This window comes from Phocoena sinus, chromosome 13 (genome assembly GCF_008692025.1).
Source record: "Phocoena sinus isolate mPhoSin1 chromosome 13, mPhoSin1.pri, whole genome shotgun sequence".
Lineage (NCBI taxonomy): Eukaryota > Metazoa > Chordata > Mammalia > Artiodactyla > Phocoenidae > Phocoena > Phocoena sinus.
Window position 1 is genome coordinate 11057446 of NC_045775.1, and position 21858 is coordinate 11079303.

At 40.7% G+C, this 21858-nt stretch overlaps 1 protein-coding gene across 2 annotated transcripts in view; it reads right to left on the bottom strand.

Moving 5' to 3' along the window:
* NBAS (NBAS subunit of NRZ tethering complex) overlaps positions 1-21858 on the bottom strand; it is a 365227-nt gene that overhangs the window by 59248 nt on the left and 284121 nt on the right. For both annotated transcript variants that reach the window (XM_032652473.1, XM_032652472.1), the window contains 3 exons: positions 13182-13397; positions 9569-9771; positions 7392-7481 (listed from right to left, as the gene is read on the bottom strand). In XM_032652473.1, coding sequence (XP_032508364.1) covers positions 7392-7481; positions 9569-9771; positions 13182-13397 — 509 coding nt within the window. The remainder of the gene's footprint in view (positions 1-7391; positions 7482-9568; positions 9772-13181; positions 13398-21858) is intronic.

Here is a 21858-nt window from a genome sequence, read left to right on the forward strand (position 1 = left end):
TATGTATATGTATAGCTGATTCACTTTGTTACAAAGCAGACTCTAACACACCATTGTAATGCAATTATACTACAATAAAGATGTTTTACAAAAAACCCAAAACAATTAAGAAAATAGTAATAGGAACATACATATTGATAATTACCTTAAATGTAAATGGATTAAATGCTCCAACCAAAAGACATAGACAGGCTGAATGGATACAAAAACAATAGCCATATATATATGCTGCCTACAAGAGACCCACTTCAGACCTAGGGACACATACAGACTGAAAGTGAGGAGATGGAAAAAAGATATTCCATACAAATGGAAATCAAAAGAAAGCTGGAGTAGCAATTCTCATATCAGACAAAATAGACTTTAAAATAAAGACTATTACAAGAGACAAAGAAGGACACTACATAATGATCAAGGGATCAATGCAAGAAGAAGATATAACAATTGTAAATATTTATGCACCCAACACAGGGGCACCTCAATACAAAAGGCAAATGCTAACAGCCATAAAAGGGGAAATCGACAGTAGCACAATAGTAGTAGGGGACTTTAACACCCCAATTTCACCAATGGACAGATGAACCAAAATGAAAATAAATAAGGAAACAAAAGCTTTAAATGATACATTAAATAAGATGGACTTAATTGATATTTACAGGACATTCCATCCCGAAACAAGAGAATACACTTTCTTCTCTAGTGCTCATGGAACATTCTCCAGGATAGATCATATCTTGGGTCACAAATCAAGCCTTGGTAAATTTAAGAAAATTGAAATCATATCAAGTATCTTTTCCAACCACAACACTATGAGACTAGATATCGATTACAGGAAAAAAAAACTGTAAAAAATACAAACACGTGGAGGCTAAACAACGCACTACTAAATAACCAAGAGATCACCGAACAAATCAAAGAGGAAATCAAAACATACTTAGAAACAAATGACAATGAAAACATGACAACCCAAAACCTATGGGATGCAGCAAAAGTAGTTCTAAGAGGGAAGTTTATAGCAATACAATCCTACCTCAAGAGACAAGAAGCATCTCAAATAAACAACCTAACCTTACACCTAAAGCAATTAGAGAAAGAAGAACAAAAAACCCAAAGTTAGCAGAAGGAAAGAAATCATAAAGATCAGATCAAAATAAATGGAAAAGAAATGAAGGAAACAATAGCAAAGATCAATAAAACTAAAATCTGGTTCTTTGAGAAGATACACAAAATTGATAACCCATTAGCCAGACTCATCAAGACAAAAAGGGAGAAGAAAAAAATCAATAGAATTAGAAATGAAAAAGGAGAAGTAACAACTGACACTGCAGAAATACAAAGGATCATGAGAGATTACTACAAGCAACTATATGCCAATAAAATGGACAACCAGGAAGAAATGGACAAATTCTTAGAAAAGCACAACTTTCCAACACTGAACCGGGAAGAAATAGAAAATATAAACAGACCAATCACAAGCACTGAAATTGAGACTGTGACTAAAAATCTTCCAACAACCAAAAGCCCAGGACCAGATGGCTTCACAGGCAAATTCTATCAAACATTTAGAGAAGAGGTAACACCTATCCTTCTCAAACTCTTCCAAAATATAGAAGAGGGAGGAACACTCCAAAACTCATTCCACGAGGCCACCATCACCCTGATACCGAAACCAGACAAGGATGTCACAAAGAAAGAAAACTACAGGCTGATATCACCGATGAACATAGACGTAAAAACCCTCAACAAAACATTAGCAAACAGAATCCAACAGCACATTAAAAGGATCATACACCATGATCAAGTGGGGTTTATCCCAGGAATGCAAGGATTCTTCAATATATACAAATCAATCAATGTGATAAACCATATTAACAATATGAAGGAGAAAAACCATATGATCATCTCAGTAGATGCAGAAAAAGCTTTCAACAAAAGTCAACACCCATTTATGATAAAACTCTAAATTTAGAGAGTAGGCATAGCGGGAACCTACCTCGACATAATAAAGGTCATGTATGACAAACCCACAGCCAACATCGTTCTCAATGGTGAAAAACTGAAACCATTTCCTCTAAGATCAGGAAAAAGACAAGGTTGTCCACTCTCACCACTATTATTCAACATAGTTTTGAAGTTTAGCCCCAGCAATCAGAGAAGAAAAAGAAATAAAAGGAACCCAAATCAATAAAGAAGAAGTAAAACTGTCACTGTTTGCAGATGACATGATACTGTACATAGAGAATCCTAAAGATGCTACCAGAAAACTACTAGAGCTAATCAATGAATTTGGTAGAGTAGCAGGATACAAAATTAATGCACAGAAATCTCTTGCATTCCTATACACTAATGATGAAAAATCTGAATGGAAATTAAGGAAACACTCTCATTTACCACTGCAACAAAAAGAATAAAATGTCTAGGAATAAACCTACCTAAGGAGACAAAAGACCTGTAAGCAGAAAACTATAAGACACTGATGAAAGAAATTAAAGATGATACAAACAGATGGAGAGATACACCATGTTCTTGGATTGGAAGAATCAACATTGTGAAAATGACTATACTACCCAAAGCAATCAACAGATTCAATGCAATCCCTATCAAAGTACCAATGGCTTTTTTCACAGAACTAGAACAAAACAACTTCAAAATTTGTATGGAAACACAAAAGTCCCCAGATAACCAAAGCAATCTTGAGAAAGAAAAATGGAGCTGGAGGAATCAGGCTCCTGGACTTCAGACTATACTACAAAGCTATATTAATCAAGACAGTATGGTACTGGCACAAAAACAGAAATATAGATCAATGGAACAGGATAGAAAGTCCAGAGATAAACCCACACACCTATGGTCACCTTATCTTTGATAAAGGAGGCAAGAATATACAATGGAGAAAAGACAGCCTCTTCAATAAGTGGTGCTGGGAAAACTGGACAGCTACATGTAAAAGAATGAAATTAGCACATTCCCTAACACCATACACAAAAATAAACTCAAAATGGATTAAATACCTAAATATAAGGCCAGACACTATAAAACTCTTAGAGGAAAACATAGGCAGAACACTCTATGACAAACCACAGCAAGATCCTTTTTGACCCACTTCCTAGCGAAACGGAAATAAAAACAAATGGGACCCAGTGAAACTTAAAAGCTTTTGCACAGCAAAGGAGACCATAAACAAGACAAAAGGACAACCCTCAGATTGGGAGAAAATATTTGCAAATGAAGCAACTGACAAAGAATTAATCTCCAAAATGTACAAGCAGCTCATGCAGCTCAATATCAAAACAACAAACAACCCAATCCAGAAATGGGCAGAAGACCTAAATAGACATTTCTCTAAAGAAGACATACAGATGGCCAAGAGGCACATGAAAAGCTGCTCATCATCACTAAATATTAGAGAAATGCAAACCAAAACTACAATGAGGTATCACCTCATACCTGTTAGAATTGGCATCATCAGAAAATCTACAAACAACAAATACTGGAGAGGGTGTGGAGAAGAGGGAACCCTCCTGCCCTGTTGGTGGGAATGTAAATTGATACAGCCACTATGGAGAACAGTATGGAGGTTCCTTGAAAAACTAAAAATAGAACTACCATATGACCCAGCAATCCCACTACTGGGCATATACCCTGAGAAAACCATAATTCAAGAAGAATCATGTACCAAAATGTTCATTGCAGCAGTATTTACAATAACTAGGACATGGAAGCAACCTAGGTGTCCATCGACAAATGAATGGATAAAGAAGATGTGACACATATATACAAATGGAATATTACTCAGCCATGAAAAGAAATGAATTTCAGTTATTTGTAGTGAGGTGGAGGGACTTAGAGTCTGTCATACAGAGTGAAGTAAGTCAGAAAAAGAAAAACAAATACTGTATGCTAACACATATATATGGAATCTAAAAAAAAAAACCAAAAGGTTCTGATCGACCTAGGGGCAGGAATGGAATAAAGATGCAGATGTAGAGAATGGACTTGAGGACACGGGGAGGGGGAAGGGTAAGCTGGGACAAAGTAAGACAGTGGCATGGACATATACACACTAGCAAATATAAAATAGATAGTTAGTGGGAAGCAGCCGCATAGCACAGGGAGATCAGCTTGGTGCTTTGTGACCACCTAGAGGGGTGGGATAGGGAGGGTGGGAGGGAGACGCAAGACAGAGGGGATATGGGAATATATGTTTATGTATAGCTGATTCACTTTGTTATACAGCAGAAGGTAACACAACATTGTAAAGCAATTATACTCTATAAAGATATTTTTTAAAAAAAAGGTTTTTGACACTATTTCAAATCCCTAGAAGACTTAACCCTGATATCTAGAAGCAAGAATGTGGCTAAATTTAAAAGGAAGTCTGCCTGGACAGGTGGCTGCTGGCTCCACTAGTACCTGCCCGGGTGCTGTGGTTTTACGTCGTTTACCCTTAGCACAGATAGAAGAAAAGGGAAAGGGGGCTTTCACGGGAGAGGCGGGAGCTGCAATTAAAAGGTAGATGGTATCTGTACCAATATAAAAAGTCAAAGGAGGACATGCTGATGAAGGCATAAACTGTCTAAAAATTAAACACAAAACTGAACTCTTGGTGGTACCCATTAATACACACACCATAATTCTGACTTTTTAATCTCTCTGCCAGGAATATTATGGGACGGTGTATGCCTCACCTAAGAGCACATGCGTATTTGTGTGTGTGTGTGTGTGTGTGTGTGTGTGCGTGTGTGTGTGCGTGCGCACGCGCGTGTGTGTTTGTGACAGCTGACAATGGATATGAAGAGAGATGATTTGCCGTTTAAACAGGTGCCATAGTGGGCAATGCGTGTTCACATTACAGGGCTGGGACCAAGGGAGGGTTAGGGGCACACACGCCTGGCGTGGCCTCCTAGAGGGTTAGTCAGTCATGTCAGACCAAGTAACGAGCAAGTGACCCAAGAGCATTACTCTATCTTTATTTATTTGATTTTTTTAATTGAAGTAGAGTTGATTTACAATGTTGTGTTGGTTTCAGGTGTACAGCAAAGTGATTCAGTTATACATACGGTCATATGTTGTTTTTCAGATTCTTTTTCATTACGATTTATCACAGGGTATTGAATATAGTTCCCTGTGCTATACAGTAGGACCTTGTTGTTTACCTATTTTACATATAATAGTTTGTATCTGCCAATCCTGGAGGATTACTTTAAAAGAGTTTAAATCCCCATGTCACTCTGAAGACCCCGCTCCCCGGGAACTACCTAGAAAAGACAGAGTGACTCCCCCCTGTGACTCTGGTGGACACACTCTCAGGGAGGAGAACTGAAGCCAAGGGTGTCAGGTTTAACTGTCCACATTCACAGAACACTTGCCAGGAATAAAAGTTATGACTTTGTCTTCCTCTTTTTCTTTTTTAAACAAAAAATAAAAAGTTCACTTAAGTTTTTTGTTGTTGTTAAGGAGCCTTTGTTATTCTGTGTCTCTGGGATGAAAAGTAAGATCTTGTTCTGATTCTCCATTCCCCAATGTCTTCCTCTTTGGAAACTGAAGCTTAAGAAAAGTCTGTATTCGAGTGACCCAAGTTGGATTCTTCTGTATATCTGGCTGGAAATTCACTAAGAAAAACACTGCCTTCTAATTTTTTGAGATGTTCCCAGTGGGATGAGACTGAGAGACCCCACTGGAAGGGGCTTAAAGCAGTGCCTGTGAAGGTCCCTCTCATCACGTGGGCCCGGATCCAGGTCTGGGTACCTGACAGCCACTGTGCGACAGCTCACAGGGGAGCGGTGAGCTGAGAACTGACTGATGGGCTGTGACTGGAACAGCAGCCGCTCAATGGACCCTCTAGAGAGTGGCTGAGGGTTTCCCACGCAGCATCTCTGCCCACCCTGCTATCTGCTGCACCTGCCCTGTTGAAGCAGTGTCTCTGCCTGGACCACACCTCCTCCTTCTCGCAGACTCAGATGTCACAGACCAGCTCCAATGCCGCCCCGTGTGGATCGTGCCCTAACTTCCCCGGGCAAAATAAGCCACTCCCTCCACCTTGCTTTCTGCACAGCGCTGACCACTCTATTGCATGGTAACTGGGAGCCCAGGCAAGCTGGTCTCCCCTGTAAGACTCTGAGCTCCTCCTACCCAGAACTAGCTGTTCGTGACCGAGCATGGAACATGACACACACTAAACGTGCAGAACGGTGACATTTCTTTTTAGAATAAGAAGCCCATGTCAGCCACAGCTGTGGCTTCCTTACCATTTAAAGACCCACAAGCGAGGGAGTTTAGAGAAAACGTGCAAAGTAAAAGGCACAGTAAGTCGAGGGCCCTGCTGGCCATGTTTGCCAGACCCAGTCATATGGCTTATCCTATGTTCTTTCACTCAAACCGCGGGCCCAAAGCGATGCGTGGAGACATTCTATAAAGGTATCTGAGCCCTAAATTATGACGCAGGGACAGACTGGACTCCTGGCTCTATTTCCTAGGCCTCTGACTCTGGGCAAGTCAACTCCTCTCTCCCAGACTTTCTCTCCTCATCTGAGAATGGCAACCACATATGCAGGCGTCAAAAATCATAACCACTAAATCTACAAAGATCAATGGAAAGAGTTCCAATAGCAAGTAACTAAAACAGAAGAGAGAAGTGTTCATACATTTTGATCGAAATCGTGTAAAAATGTATCTGTACCTGAACAATAACTGGAAGGTGATATGCAAATAAAAACAATATTTTACTGAATGAACTATGAGGGGGTTTCTCAAATACGCTTCATTATTATTGTATCAAAGAAAATTGGGGTGAGGCCTTACAGGGCTGCCATGGATATCAGACATAGGAAAGATCTTCGTCAACTCTGGGAAATACATAACTGTCATTCTGCTGTTGTTGTTATTCCTACTACTACTACCAGTGCACCTGAATGAAAGGTTCTTTCTTAAAATGGTTTGGAGACACACACATTCCTAGACTTAGAAAGCCTCTACACTCTCAGTCCTCAGACAACACAGATTTAACATATATAAAGGTTTTAAAAAATAACATATACACTCTAGGAGTTTCCGTACTTAATCAGTACAGTTAACCTCCTGGAGATGTAAACCCCCGCTCTCCTAAGAAGCAGAGCAGGTTCCTCTCCCTGGCCACCCTCAGAAGGAGGTGGGAAGAGACCACACTCTCTGAGGCCAGCAAGGCCCAGGAGAGAAGGAGAGGGTCCTGTTGGAGCTGATGGGCTAAGAGTACAGCTGGGAAAACGCATCTCCAGAAATTCCTCAGCTCTTCCTTCAGAACTGCCTAGAAAAGATGCTTAGTCACGGAAGCTTCATAAACATGGATATTAAAAGTAATCCTAGGACTCTGAGGAACGCCATTCAGTGAGACCCACAAACTGCTCCAGCCTTACCCTTTGTCGACACTGGCGTGGACGGCTGCAACAACCCCTTCCAGGACGCGGAGAGGGTCCGCCGGCCCCCCGAGGTCAGCACTGCCTCCACTGCGAAGGGAGAGACAGAGAGAGGAACGGAATCAGAACAGGATGGCTCAAGCCTCAGAAACAAGTGGACACTTACACTCGGATGAATCCAGCTGGATCTCGGCACAGCATATACCGCCAGCTCATAGCCGATCGTGGTATATGCAGCCCACAAGGGTACCAAGTCCTATACTGTGTGCTAAGGATGTGGAGATGAAACCTCTGCCCTTAAAGAGCTCACAGTCTAATACAGGCTTGTTTTCCTACAAAGAGAGTAGAGGAAAAGGGGGAAAAAAGAAGGAAAAAGACAGAGTAAGAAAATCTACTTGCATTCTGTCATCCAAAAATTCAAAGATATACTCAATGGGCATTAAAAATAAGAGCTATTTTAAGCATTAAGTATATGATAGTCTAAATTCTCTAGTTGGCCTTTTTTTCAAAACACTAATATTTACATGGTACTTACTAGGTAGCAGGCACTGCTAAGTGCTTCACATACATCCTGACATTTAATAATCTCAACAGCCCATGAGACAGGCCCTATTATGCCCATTCTACAAATGCATATGTCTGGAACTCTACTGAATTCTGAAAATGTAACAGAGGAAAGAGAAGTTTTAGATGAGTTTTTGAATAGTTTGTTATATGATTTAAACCAACTGCTGCTGTATGTTCGTCCCTTTGTCATTTTATGCCTACTAAATTTCACTAACTTTCTAAAACGTAAATGTTATGGACATAGTCAACAGCAATTTGTTTTCCTTTGAAAAAGAGGTAGGTGAACTGAAGTTCCCCTTCCCGCCACTACTGAAAGATTTAACTCATTTTTATTGAATGTCTCCTGTACACTAAGTCTAACATTTATTAGATCAGAACAAAATCTTCAGTAGTAGAACTGGGCACAGGGAAAAAGAAAGGAGTATAATTTATGTCAGAATTTTATAAACGTAAAAATATATCATATTTTAATTATATGAAAATGTACAATTTTTGAAAAATAAACTAAATTATATTCAAAGCAGTAATTTTTCAAATTTTTATTTTTGTGAGCTTCATCTAAGCCTTGATTTAAGAAATAATAAAAGATAACTGAATCAAAAAGGTATAAAATATGGTAAACAATTATCTGCCATCATTTGAAAGAGGAAAGTGTCTCTTATAATCACAACCACCACCAAAACATAATAAGCTCGTAATAGAATAAAGCTTTATTCATTTCATATTTGCGATTTCTAAAAAGTGTTACACTATTTCATTTCTCTCCCTGTATATAAAATTACCAGATACCTCAGAGCATTAAGGTGAAAACCGGATGAAGCTGGGTAATTAAACTGACGAAGCCTCATTTGATTTCAGCTCAGCTGCTGAAAATTGACACGCATTTAATCAAAAAGTTGCTTAAAAGAAGAATAATTTAAACACATCTAAATCTTTTAGGCTAATTGCATTATTCACAGAAAGCACTTGATGCCTCATTATTTTCTAAGCTCAACTTTCCCTTTTTCCTAATCCCCTTGGATGTATTCCTACAAAGATACCAGCCTATCGACAGAAAGCTAGAATTTCTCAATTGTCAGTTTTATGCCATTAATTGCAGGTAAATAATGTCCTAAGATACTTAACACATGTCCAACTTCTTCAGTATATGATTAACCTTGCCTTGTGTACTTCAAAAGAAACTTCTGGGAACTGGTTTCCCACTGCTACAAAGAAGGGGAATTAGAAGAGACAAGCTCTGAAAATCCACGCTGAAGTCACATGACAGTCTGACACTTAGCGACCTGCTTCACATGCCATTTTGGCCTTTCCCTTATTTCAAGAATTATCTGGGTGCGAGAGAGGGTCTACCCAGAAGTTAGCTAGCTTCTTGACATGTTACACACAGGACCAATGACAGAACACTGCCATGGTTCTCCATTCACAAGATATTTTAAGACATGAGACTGAGAAGTCTAATCATAATCTCTCACTTTTTATGAAGTACATCATACTTTATAAAATGCTCCTACATACATGATAGTATTTTACCTTTCTAACAACCGTGAAACAAGCACATTACTGGCAAAGTATCAGCTCAGGTTCTCCTCAATGACTGTTTTATAGCTTACCTCAACGCAGAGATGATTTTCGTTATTGCACCGTGTACTATATCCTTAGGTGAGATGTCAAGAGGGCCAACGGCCACCTCTAGCAGCTGTTGAATCATTCTTGGAGGCTGACCGTCTAAACACATGGCCACGGCTTGATCCTGAACTTTCCCTTTTTCTGACCGAGACAGATCATAGAGGTAACTATATTTCTGCAGTGTTTCCTGCAAACATAGGGAATTCAACATGTAAATATCAACTAGGAATTACATGTCTACATGGACAGAGTGAAATATACTTAGAAGCTCTCAAACCAAATACGCTATGACCACAAACACCACATGGAGGAATACGCAGGGGTTGTTAAGAGCTTGGTCTCCAGGGCCACCCAGGCTTGAGTGCAATCCTCGCTTTAATTAGTAAGCCATTGTGATCTCAACTTTCCAGCATCTATAAAACGAGGATGAGGACAATCACTTCTTATGAACAGAGGATGTCATAAACATTCAATAATATAAAAATCAGTCCTTGGGCTTCCCTGGTGGCACAGTGGCTGAGAGCCCGCCTGCCGATGCAGGGGACGTGGGTTCGTGCCCCAGTCTGGGAGGATCCCACATGCCGCGGAGCGGCTGGGGCCGTGAGCCATGGCCGCTGAGCCTGCGCGTCCGGAGCCTGTGTTCCGCAACGGGAGAGGCCACAGCAATGAGAGGGCCACGTACCGCAAAAAAAAAAAAAAAAAAAAAAAATCAGTCCTTTAGCACAATGTCAGGCACAAAGTAATGCTCATTAAGGGCAAATTTCTCTATTATTATTATTGTGCTATAACCACATGATAGTTATAACCTATTAAGCATCAACTATGTAAACCCAGGCATTGTACATATGTCGTCTGATTTAATGGTTATCATTATCCCACAAGGAGTTTTTTAATTAGCTCCACTTTACCAAAAGGGAAATAGAAGACCAAAGATGTTAAGTAACGTGTCCAAAGTCGCACAACCAGCCATTAATGGATCTTAGGATTAGAATCCGAGATTCTACTTTCCCCACTGCACTCTCCCACTCCACACTGCCTGCCCCTCTTTGGTAACACTGTACAAACTAACATGACAACAGATAACTTAACAGGACACCAGCTACCATTGTTCAGCATACCAAATATGGCCACTTGATGTTAATAACACTTTCCAACTTTCACAAGTAATTCTCAGTATAACTGCTTTGTCTTTCAAAACAACCATGTGGAAATCTAAACATTAACTGGCAATTTGATGATATTGAAGAATTCCTATTACCTTTTTTACTGGTAATGCTGTAGTGGTTAAGTTTAAACATATCTTTTAGAAATAGATGTGGAAGGATCTGTGGATGAAATGAAAAGCTGACTGGGTTTTTCTTTAAAATGATCCACAGGAGCGTAGTAAGGGTAGGTAGGGGTAGGGGTGAAATAAGATTGGTCACATTTTGATAATTGTGGAAGCTGGGAGTTGGGCACATGAGATTTCATGTCACTATTCTCCCCATTGTTTTCTAAACTTTCTATTAAAAAAAAAAGAGACTGTGAGTTAGGCAGGGCAGTTACTAGTATCCCTACTGAGACAAGCGGAAACTGAGGCCCCAATGGCCTGTAATTGAAATTGCACTAACCTTCTTGAGTACATAAGATGGTCTTGCACGCAGTACATATAAAGAGGTTAAAATCAAGGCCTGAACTTAAAAGGGACAAATACACGAAGTTGAAGTTACTTCCAGCATTTGCTCTGAAAGGCGCCTTAACAAAATCATATAATGTTCAATTTAGGAATCAGAAGAGGCTCCTATTACAGACCATCCACAGTCTAACATTTGCAAGTAGCTATCTGGTACCTTTAAATCTAGCTGAAGCAAGTGGCTGATTTTGTTAATAACCCCCTTGGCCCCACATACACTACTCTAGCCACTGAAAGACAATACTTATTCCAAGGAGAGTAATGACAATTCTCCAGATATGAATACAGAATACTTGATTAGAAAAATGAATACATATTTTAAAAGTTTTATACTAGTAAGTATAAATCACTTTTACCTGAAGATCCAAATTTTACCCTAGTTCTTATAATTATTGATTATAGAACTGTAAGTATCAACAGGATAAAATCAAGATTGGTAAAGCCAATCTGCTCCCTGCAAAGGCTTCTATCTTGCTCATACCATTATTTAATATTATTCATTAGATAGCCTAACAGGCGCTGTAAAGCACAGAATGAAATAAAAGTGTTAGCAGACTTTTGAATTCTTCCCCTTATCTTTTGCATGAGGGGCTTACATTTCTGGGTCTCAGACATATTTTGAAGTCTCCCATTTGTTCATTATCTGGACTCCTCTCCACTGACTGGTCTTTCTGGTCAGGAATATTTTTTACAAACCAAGAATACAATTCAATAAACTTGTAAGGTTTAAGAAAATAAAAGAGGAGGTTAGTGGCCACTTACAGGTTCATTCACCATAGCAGTAAAGGGCAAATGGAAGTTTTTTTTTATACCTAAACGCTGTTTTCACCTAGATGAAGATCATTTACTTACTGATTTGTCAACTTTTAAGTTATGGAAAAGAATATTAAAATTTCCATGACTGTGACAATACAGAAGAAAAGCTCCAAAGGCTACAGAGGGTTTCCTCATGTAGTCCCAACACCCTGGTCCCCAGACCTCATCGTGGCAGGGGCTCCTGACTCTCATGGGGTGCTTTCTGAGACACCATCAGGGTCTCAACAAGAAACCAACTAGGAACAACTTTACTAGCCAAAAAAGTCATATCAATAATGAAGTTACACTGGAAAATGCAACATAAAAACAGGATGAGTACAAATAATTTTTTTAAAAAAGAAACTGTTGAAGCAGGCATGGATGGCTATTTCTGAATTTTTCTGAAGATTAGGGGGAAAAAAATATATCACTATTCAATTGGACAGCAAAACATCTACCAGCTAGAAGCAGAGCTTGAGAACCTCAGTCTTCATCATTTCTCAGCTTTAGCAACCACTACCCATCCTGGCCCCCCTTCTCCCACCCCTCTCACCTCCTCACGTCCTTCCTCCCCAAGTTATCAATTGTGTTAAGTGGCCTACAATCCTTTTTAAAGAAGCGAAAACTGAACTGACAATCAAGAGATAATGACGAGGTTAAAGGATAAAGATTTAAGACCATTATCTGTAAGATTTGGAGGTGGGGGGAATAAATTAGGAGTTTAAGCTTAACATATACACACTACTATGTATAAAACAGATCAATAACAAGGACCTACTGTATAGCACAGGCAACTATATTCAGTGTCCTATAATAACCTATAATGGAAAAGAATCTGAAAAAAGGATACATGCACACACACACACACACACGTGTGTGAGTGTGTGTATATATATATATATATATATATATATATATATCTAAATAAAACTGAATCACTTTGCTGTACACCTGAAACTAACCCAACATTGTAAATTAACTATACCTCAATAAAAAAAAAGGTTATTGAAAAAAAAATCTGCAAGATTGAAAACCCTATCGAAACTACGAATATAGCTTTAAAGGATAAATGAAAGAATACACTGGTATTATCTGAGTGAGTGAGCACACAGAAGTGTGAATTTCATTACCTGCTCACTATTCTTCAGAGAAACGATGAAGCTGTGGTTGAGGGTTTCCAGGTGAGCCAGTGACTTCTCCAGATGATTCAAGGCATCTGCGTAGGTCATCTTAGAATCACTAGCCTCTTGAATGTCTTCTGAATTTCTTTTCCTTGGCTTCTCAATAAAATGTTTGACTGTCTTAATAGCCTTTCCAGTCATTTCTTTACGTGCTTCCACAGATAGCTTTAACAAACAAACAAACAAGAAAAACAGGAATTGAACAAACGTGAGATAAATCACCCTACATTATTACACATGGCATATTTAAAAGATATTAATGTGGTAGAGAGAACAAAAGTAAAATTTTAATACGTACAACTTTAGTGAATAGGACTTTTGCCAGACTGGTTTTTCTTCCATGAATAAAACAAAAATAGGGAGGTACCACTTGCACTATTACATGAGCAAATACAGTTTTTTAAATGCTAATACCCCAAAGCAGGTGGTGTCTTGATGAAACTAAAAGTCAAATAGATTACTGGTTACAGTGAAAAAATGAGGAGTCAATTCTACAACCAGTTCTGATTGTTTACTATAAGGAAATAATTCAAAAGAAGAAAACAGCACAGGAATGAAGATTTTAACTGGAATAAGAACACAAAAATAAAACTTCAAAAGCAATCTAATTGCCTGATGATATGGTAACCAGCTTATGACAAATTACTAGATAAAACATTATGCAGCCGTTAAAATTAGAATTATAAAAACAGTATAAGCCATTTGGAAAATGGTTATCATAAAATGTTCAATTTTAGGAATCAGAAATCATAAAACTATTTATACCATGCTTACATTAAAATCTGAACTATACTTGTGCATGTGGCTGAATACACACACACACACACACACACACACACACACACTCTCTCTCTCTCTCTCTCTCTCTCTCTCTCTCTACTGGTGACCATTATGTTAAAGTGTTGGGATCATGAGCAATTCTGTTCTTCTCAATTTTCCAAATTTTCTATAATAATGTTGTATTCACTCATTTACTCACCAACTGCTTACTGAACTCTTATATGTGACGGCCACTGCGATAGGTATGTAAGGGTTATATTTTTCTAATATTTTTTTTTTTTTTTTTGCGGTACGCGGGCCTCTCACTGCTGTGGCCTCTCCCATTGCGGAGCACAGGCTCCGGACGCGCAGGCTCAGCGGCCACGGCCCATGGGCCCAGCCGCTCTGCGGCATGTGGGATCTTCCCGGACCGGGGCACGAACCCGTGTCCCCTGCATCGGCAGGTGGACTCTCAACCACTGCGCCACCAGAGAAGCCCCGACTCTAATATTTAATATGTTAAGTTCACTTGGCCTCAAGAATGCAAACTTAAGTTTAAACTTAACCCGTTTTGATGGAGGCACCACGTACCTCTGAGCCATTCTGGGGCCTTTTCAGGCCCTGCTGATTTGTGCTGCTCTGGACCCTGGAATTCAGTCTCTTGTCAACTACTCCAGCAGACGTGTACTAGAGCCTTAAAAGGGCTTTGTGCTGATTTAAAAACAACAACAACAATAACAGATAAAGAGTCCTAGGACAAACTGTTATCTGTCCTATTACTTCTTAAAATCAGTCACGGTCCGTCTCTGGGTATTCTGAAAACTAGGCACAGGCATCAATACACAGCACCAGCGACCACACCAATCAACACATGGCAAACCTCCCCCACTCTCCATTTCCCACCAGCTCCCTCCAAGTCATTCCACATAAGATTAATGTTTTATAAGAGATGGCATTTTCTTAATCCCATATACATATTGGTAAAAGGATCTTTAGGAAAGCACTGCTTTCACTGAATTTGTAAGTATTTGCTTTGCAAATGCAGCTTCCAAACAAGTTCTGTGGCCCCCACTCCTTACGTGATGGCTGCCTCCCAGCACCCATGACATGAAACAAAATCAGAAGCTACCACTGACTGCCAAGTATTAGTTACATTACTATCTCTTCCCCTAAATAAACTGTGAACTCCTTTATGTGACTGAGAAATACAAGATACTAGAACTTGTGTTTAGTTCAGCAGGCCTCCCTACGCCCCATTATGTGGATGGAAAGACCAAGCCCCAGGGAGGCTGGGTGGTATGTTTGGGTTCATTATGAGAGTGAGGAGAGTAAAAGTCGGAATTCAGATCCCGTGGTTACCAAGACATGGCTTCCCCTTCACTGCGCGTCACACAGATGCCACTTGGTCATGTCTGCCTCGTCACAGGCTCTGACAGAGCATGAACAAAATCGAGGCTTCAAAGCCCTACTAGGCCCTATATGATTTGCCCTTCACCTCACCCCACCTCTCTAAGCCTGTATCCCGCCTCTCTCCCGCTCTCAGCCCACTCCTGAGACACTCACCTCCCTGCAGGCCCGCAGAGCCTTTCCACTTGTTGGTCCCTCTGCCTGAAATGTTCTCCTCCCAGTGTATCCTCATGGCTCATTCCTGTGCTTCCCTCAGGACTCGGCACAAACATCGCCTTATCCGAGGCTTCCCTGACTACTGAGTAAGAGCTGCCACATCCTCCGTCCTCACTTGTCCTCGTTCTCCTTACCCTGCGTTATTTTTTCTTCACAACTGGCATGCTGTGTTTCTATTTGCTTACGGTCTGACTGTCACTATCTTCCCAGAACTCAGAATGGTGGCTCATACATAACACACTTGTTGAAGGTATAAAGGAATGAACGGATGAATGACAACATTTCAAAAAGACAGAATAGCAAAAGCAGAGTTGCAGAAGTAGGAAGGCTTATGACCTATGTATAACCACTAGTGAGCACTTTAGACGGAGCAGGGGTGGGAAGGGCCAGATAGGAACATGCTAGGCTTTGCAGGGCACGCGCAGTCTCTTACATCTTCTCTTGGTTGGCTGGCTGGCTGGCTAGTTCTTACAGTCCTTTAAGAAGATATAAAAACCAGTCTTAAGGTATCTGAGAAAAAACTGTCATTCTTTCTCAAGCCTGCCTTTGTCTGCCCTTCCAGAATCAGCTCAGGGTTCACTCCTTTGAGATGCCGTCCCTAACATCATCTCCTCCTGCTACGTGTTCCTTTTAAAGCTTACCTGTATCAAAGAAAGCATTACACTGTGTTAAAATCGGCTGGTTACCTGTACGTTTCCCTGACTAAACAATGTGATCCTTCCGGGTAGAAACTGTGCTTTTTAAATCTCTGTATCCCTAGCACCTAATACAATGTCTAGCACATTGCAGACAAACAGAAAATAGCTACTAAATTACTAAACAACTCTGCTCAACATACAGGGGAGAAGTGGCATGGACATATACACACTACCAAATGTAAAATAGATAGTGGGAAGCAGCGCATAGCACAGGGAGATCAGCTCGGTGCTTTGTGACCACCTAGAGGGGTGGGATAGGGAGGGTGGGAGGGAGACGCAAGAGGGAGGAGATATGGGGATATATGTATACATATAGCTGATTCACTTTGTTATAAAGCAGAAACTAACACAACATGGTAAAGCAATTACACTCCAATAAAGATGTTGAAAAAAATGCAATGAAATAACATGTTCTCAACGTGTCCCTAGAAACCTGTGGTCCAGAATGCACCAGAAGGCTCCAATTTCTCAGGGACCACAGTGTCCTGTTCCGGTAAGATGGCCCCACGAGACTAAAATTGCAACATTTTAAAGAACTTGACACGAAAACCTCAGGACCAGATGTGTGCTATCGGGACAATGCCAGTTGGTAGTGATCAGAAGAGATGCAGGAAGAGGCACAAGGACATTAAACTGTGATGAGCTTGGGTTTATTCACTGACATCCATCCAGTGAAGGTGCTGTACATCCGCCTCGGGCTGGGTGCTGGCGACACAGACAAAATCAGATCAGGCCCCTGGCCCTAAGTATGTTAAACTCTAGTTGGAAAGACAGATAAAAGGCATTATACGGAAGCAGGATCCTTATCCAAGTGCGGGAGGGTAAACGCGACCTGCTGCAGAGAGCCTCCAAGGGGCACTGCGTCCCGACTGGAAGTGAGGGACTGGAAGGAAGGTCTGCTGAGGGAGGCTCTCTCTAAGGAGAGTCATCAGGAGTGAGTCGGCACGAAGACAGGAAAAGAAGAACTTCACGAGGTCCCCAGGTTACAGGGGCAAGTGGAGATGCTGTGGGTAAATCAGCATGGCCGGGATGCAGCCTGCAAGTAAAGGCCCGTCAGAGCCTGAGGGAGGAAGAAGCGGCGGCCCAACACGAAGGGCCTGTGTGCCGGGCGACAGGACTGCTCTCTATCACCCTCATGCCTGGGAAGCCATGAAAGGAAGGAGCTTAAGCAGAAGAGTGACACGATCAGTGCTATCGTCGTCATGAATGGCTTGATTCAAAATTCACCGAGACAACTTTCCTTGCGTGCAGGTACTTTAAGGCTGATAAACCTTGCACAGCAGATACTACTTTTTCTTTTAAAAATGAATATAGTGTGACTTTGAAGATAGGGCTGATATTTAGGAAATGGCAAGTGACTTCAGAAAAGCCAGACGCTACCTACAGAGTCAGCTGGACAAATCAGGGTTTACCTACTGTTCACACTGCTAATAGCAACTAACAGGGGACAGATAGATACCTTTCTTTTTGGGTTCAATTTAAAACCTCACCCTACTTTTCTTTCATCTCTCCCTCCTCCTCTTCAAGCACAAACACTCCAACACTTACCATGTGCTAGGCCTGGTCTGGGCACAGGGGATACAAAGGGAAATCAAAAACACAATCTCTACCTTTGAAGAACATATATCCTAATGGAAAAACCAAACACAAAAGTAAGTATTTATAAAGTGTGACAGAAGTATAAACTAACTATGTGGATGCAAGAAAAAGCATCCGTCTTAGGAAGGCAAGGAAGTCTTTAAAAAGGAGGTGGCACCGAAACCAGGACTTGAAGGATGAGCAAGAATTCCTGTGGAAGAAGCGGGCGAGGTGAATTTCAGCAGAGTGCGGCATGGGGACTTTAAAAAGGGAACACCCTATGATTGTGACTCTCAACCTTCTATTGTACTCCAAAACACCTGAGGGATATAATATACTCCCACCAAAAACAGTGGCTCACCACCTCGAGGAGTCTCATGGGGGTGGAACGGTGGAGGCGAACCATCAGCTAACAGTATATCTGGGAAAACAGGAAGCATCACTTCTGAAAAAGATCAAAAAATGCCCTCAAAGCATTTTTTGAGGAGGAATTTGATCCCCTCATAGCGCATCCTCAATCCCACTGCCAAGAAAAGTTAGACACTCTTCTTCCTTCAATCTCACTCCCGTGGAAAATCACAGCTCTAGGGGTAAGGGAGAGCCCTTGGTGTAAAGTGGAAAGTCTGTGTGTGTTCAGGCAGGAGACTGTCCTGCAGAGAAAGGACACAAAGGAGGGCTAGGGTCACCACAGGCGCCACACTGGGAAACTTACATTTTCCTTCAGGCCAGTGGCCTTCAAACTGGGGTATGTGTGCCCCAGTCACAAAGCCTTTTTGAAGGGTACAAAGGTTCAGATAATTTTAAGGGAATCAGTTCCTAAACTTTTACCTTCTCTAAATACTCTTTCCTAAGACTGGCCTTGAGAACGTGCTGGAGGTCAGAGTGTCAGGCCTATTCTCTTTTACCGCAGGCCTTCCTCTACTTACACAAGAAACACATGCCCTGCATCCTTCCTGAATCAGACTCTGATACACTGTCCTGGAGTCTGAAAAGCTCCGGAACACCAAACGAAGGGACAATTCAAGTCCTGGTGTGTGACATGACTCCAACATCTGGATAACACATTTCTTTTTGCATGCCAGAAGGTTTTCGATTCTTTGCTTTCAAAAAACTTTATGAAGGATCTAATTGAGTTGTCAGTTGATAAATCATTACAAATGATTTTTAACAACACATTGCTATGCGATTTTTGGCTGATAACCTTGAGGGCATTCAAAGAATCGAGTGGCACTGCTATGACAAAACTCCTTGCCCATCCACTGTGAACAAAGTTTCAAAATATTCATGCCTATAAAAATGTAAAATGGAAAGAACTGATGTTGAATGCAATATCAACCTAGCAATAGTAAGAGTCAGCCACGGGCACATAAACTAATTAGAAACAACGTTTAAAGCCCTACCCATCTCATTAAGAGGTACGTTTTAAATACAATTTTCTTGCAATTAATGCTTATTTATCAAAAGTTAACGTATCTATGTTGTTCTAGTATATACTGCAATAATTGAAACAATAACTCAATACAGAGTAATTTTTAAAAAATCATCTTAGAGCCCTATTGAAACCTCACAACTCAGATTGGGACTTGAAGCCCCATGTTTGTAACCCTCAAAATTCATACATTGAAATCCTAACCCCAGAGGTGATGGTATGCGTGGGTGGGGACTGTGGGAGGTACGTAAGTCACGAGGGTGGAGCCCTTATTAATGAAATTAGTGCCTTGTACAAGAGGCTCCAGAAAGATCCCTATCCCCTCCGGCCATGTGAGGACACAGTGAGAAGGTACCTACAAAAAGGGCTCTCACCAGAACTCGACCACGCTGGTACCTTTATCTTGGACTTCCAGCCTCCAGAACTGAAACCAATAAATTTCTGTTGTTTATAAGCTACCCAGTCTACGGCATTTTGTTATAGAGCTAGAACAGACTAAGCCATCAAGTGCGTGAGGGGATAACCAGGTTATTTTAAATTCTCTTAGGTCCATGAGTAGAAAGTTAAGTCCACTGCTTTGGAGCACTGTTTCCCTGAAGTGTGATTTTTAGACCACCTATATTGAATTCAATTGAGCGCTACTTTAAAAAAGCAAATTCCTGGCTTCCCTGGTGGCGCAGTGGTTGAGAGTCTGCCTGCCGATGCAGGGGACACGGGTTCGTGCCCGGGTCCGGGAGGATCCCACATGCCGCGGAGTGGCTGGGCCCGTGAGCCATGGCCGCTGAGCCTGCGCGTCCGGAGCCTGTGCTCCGCAACGGGAGAGGCCACAGCAGTGAGAGGCCTGCATACCGCAAAAAAAAAGCAAATTCCTGAGCCCTCCTTATACTCACTGACTCTCTGTGAGGCTGGGGAAGGCACTGGCATTGGTGGAAAGAAACTTGTATTTTGTACAAGCTTCTCCTGGTTAATTCCAGGTGGCTGGTGGTGAATGTGGGATGTGGCTGGAGATAGCTCCCAGGACTGGAGGCTGAGGGACAATTAGGTTAGACCGTCACTGCAAGTGTCTAGACAGGTTGGGGGAGTGATGAAAAAAAGGGCAGTTTTTACATGGATGCACCTAGAGATTATTATACTAAGTGAAGTAAGTCAGACATAGAAAGACAAATATCATATGATATCACTTATATGTGCAGTCTAAAATATGATAGAAATGAACTTATTTACAAACAGAAACAGACTCACAGACTTTGAAAACAAACTTACGGTTACCACAGGGGAAAGGTTGGGGGGAGGGATAAATTAGGAGGTTGGGACTGACATATACACACTACTCTATATAAAATTGATAATCAACAAGGACCTACTGTAGAGCACAGGGAACTCTACTCAATACTCTGTAATAACCTATATGGGAAAAGAATCTGAAAAAGAATGGATACACGTACATGTATAACTGAATTACATTGCTGTACACCTGAAACCAACACAACATTGTAAATCAACTATACCCCAATATAAAAAAAAATTAAATTAAAAAAACAAAAAGAAGAAGGCAGTTTGGGATTTAAATGATAAACAAAGAACCAAAAGACACATATGCTGTCCTGTGCTGGCTGCCCAAGTTACACACGTGCAGCCGGCGCCTGTCAGTTGACCGAGCAGCTCCCAAACATTTCTGCCCAAGACCAACAGTAAGAAACACATTGTATATCAAAACTCAGTATCACAATATATATGCATTGAAATGTATGCATATATTAAAAGCCAACTAAAGTTTCATGAAACAATATAACCCCGACTGTGGTGAGGTACAATCTGGTATCTGATATTAATCTACGGTCTAGTGTTCTTTCCTGTTTGTTTGGTTTTAATGCTGACTACAACACTCTACTTACAGGATCCACTAATGGACTGGAACACATAGTTTGTAAAGCACCTGCAAATCTGCTCCAGTGACGACAGGATGACTTGTAGGGGTCAGCAAAGTTCAAGGCTACCAACAAGGTATCAAATTATCTAAGTTAGATTTAATTGACTTCAATAAAAAAGAAGTCCCTTTGTTTTACTGATAACATAATGTTAATCTCTCTCTCTGCTGACGTTGAATGTTATATATATGCTTTGTTTCTATGTCTACTTTCCTTCCTAGATTATGAGATCCATCAGAGCAGGACCCATATCTTATTCATTTTTATACTCTCAGTACTTAGTCTAACATTTAAAGTACTGTTTTAAAATTGTAAATATAGAATATTACAAAATAGTACCTTCAATGTTATCCGGCAGAAAATGAAATTGACAAGTTAAAAAATTTTTGCTTTAATATAGTTAATGATATATTCAAGCACAAAAATAAGAATGCAGCTTTTGTCACACTGAATTATATACTTAACAACAAAATCAACCTTACAATTTTGCTCCTCTGCTTTACCTATCAATTGCTTATATAATAAAAATGAATGACGCCAGACACGGAGGCCACTTTATCTTTACCTTTTGCCTTGTACAATAATTACAGTAATATTATTATTCGTCAGCA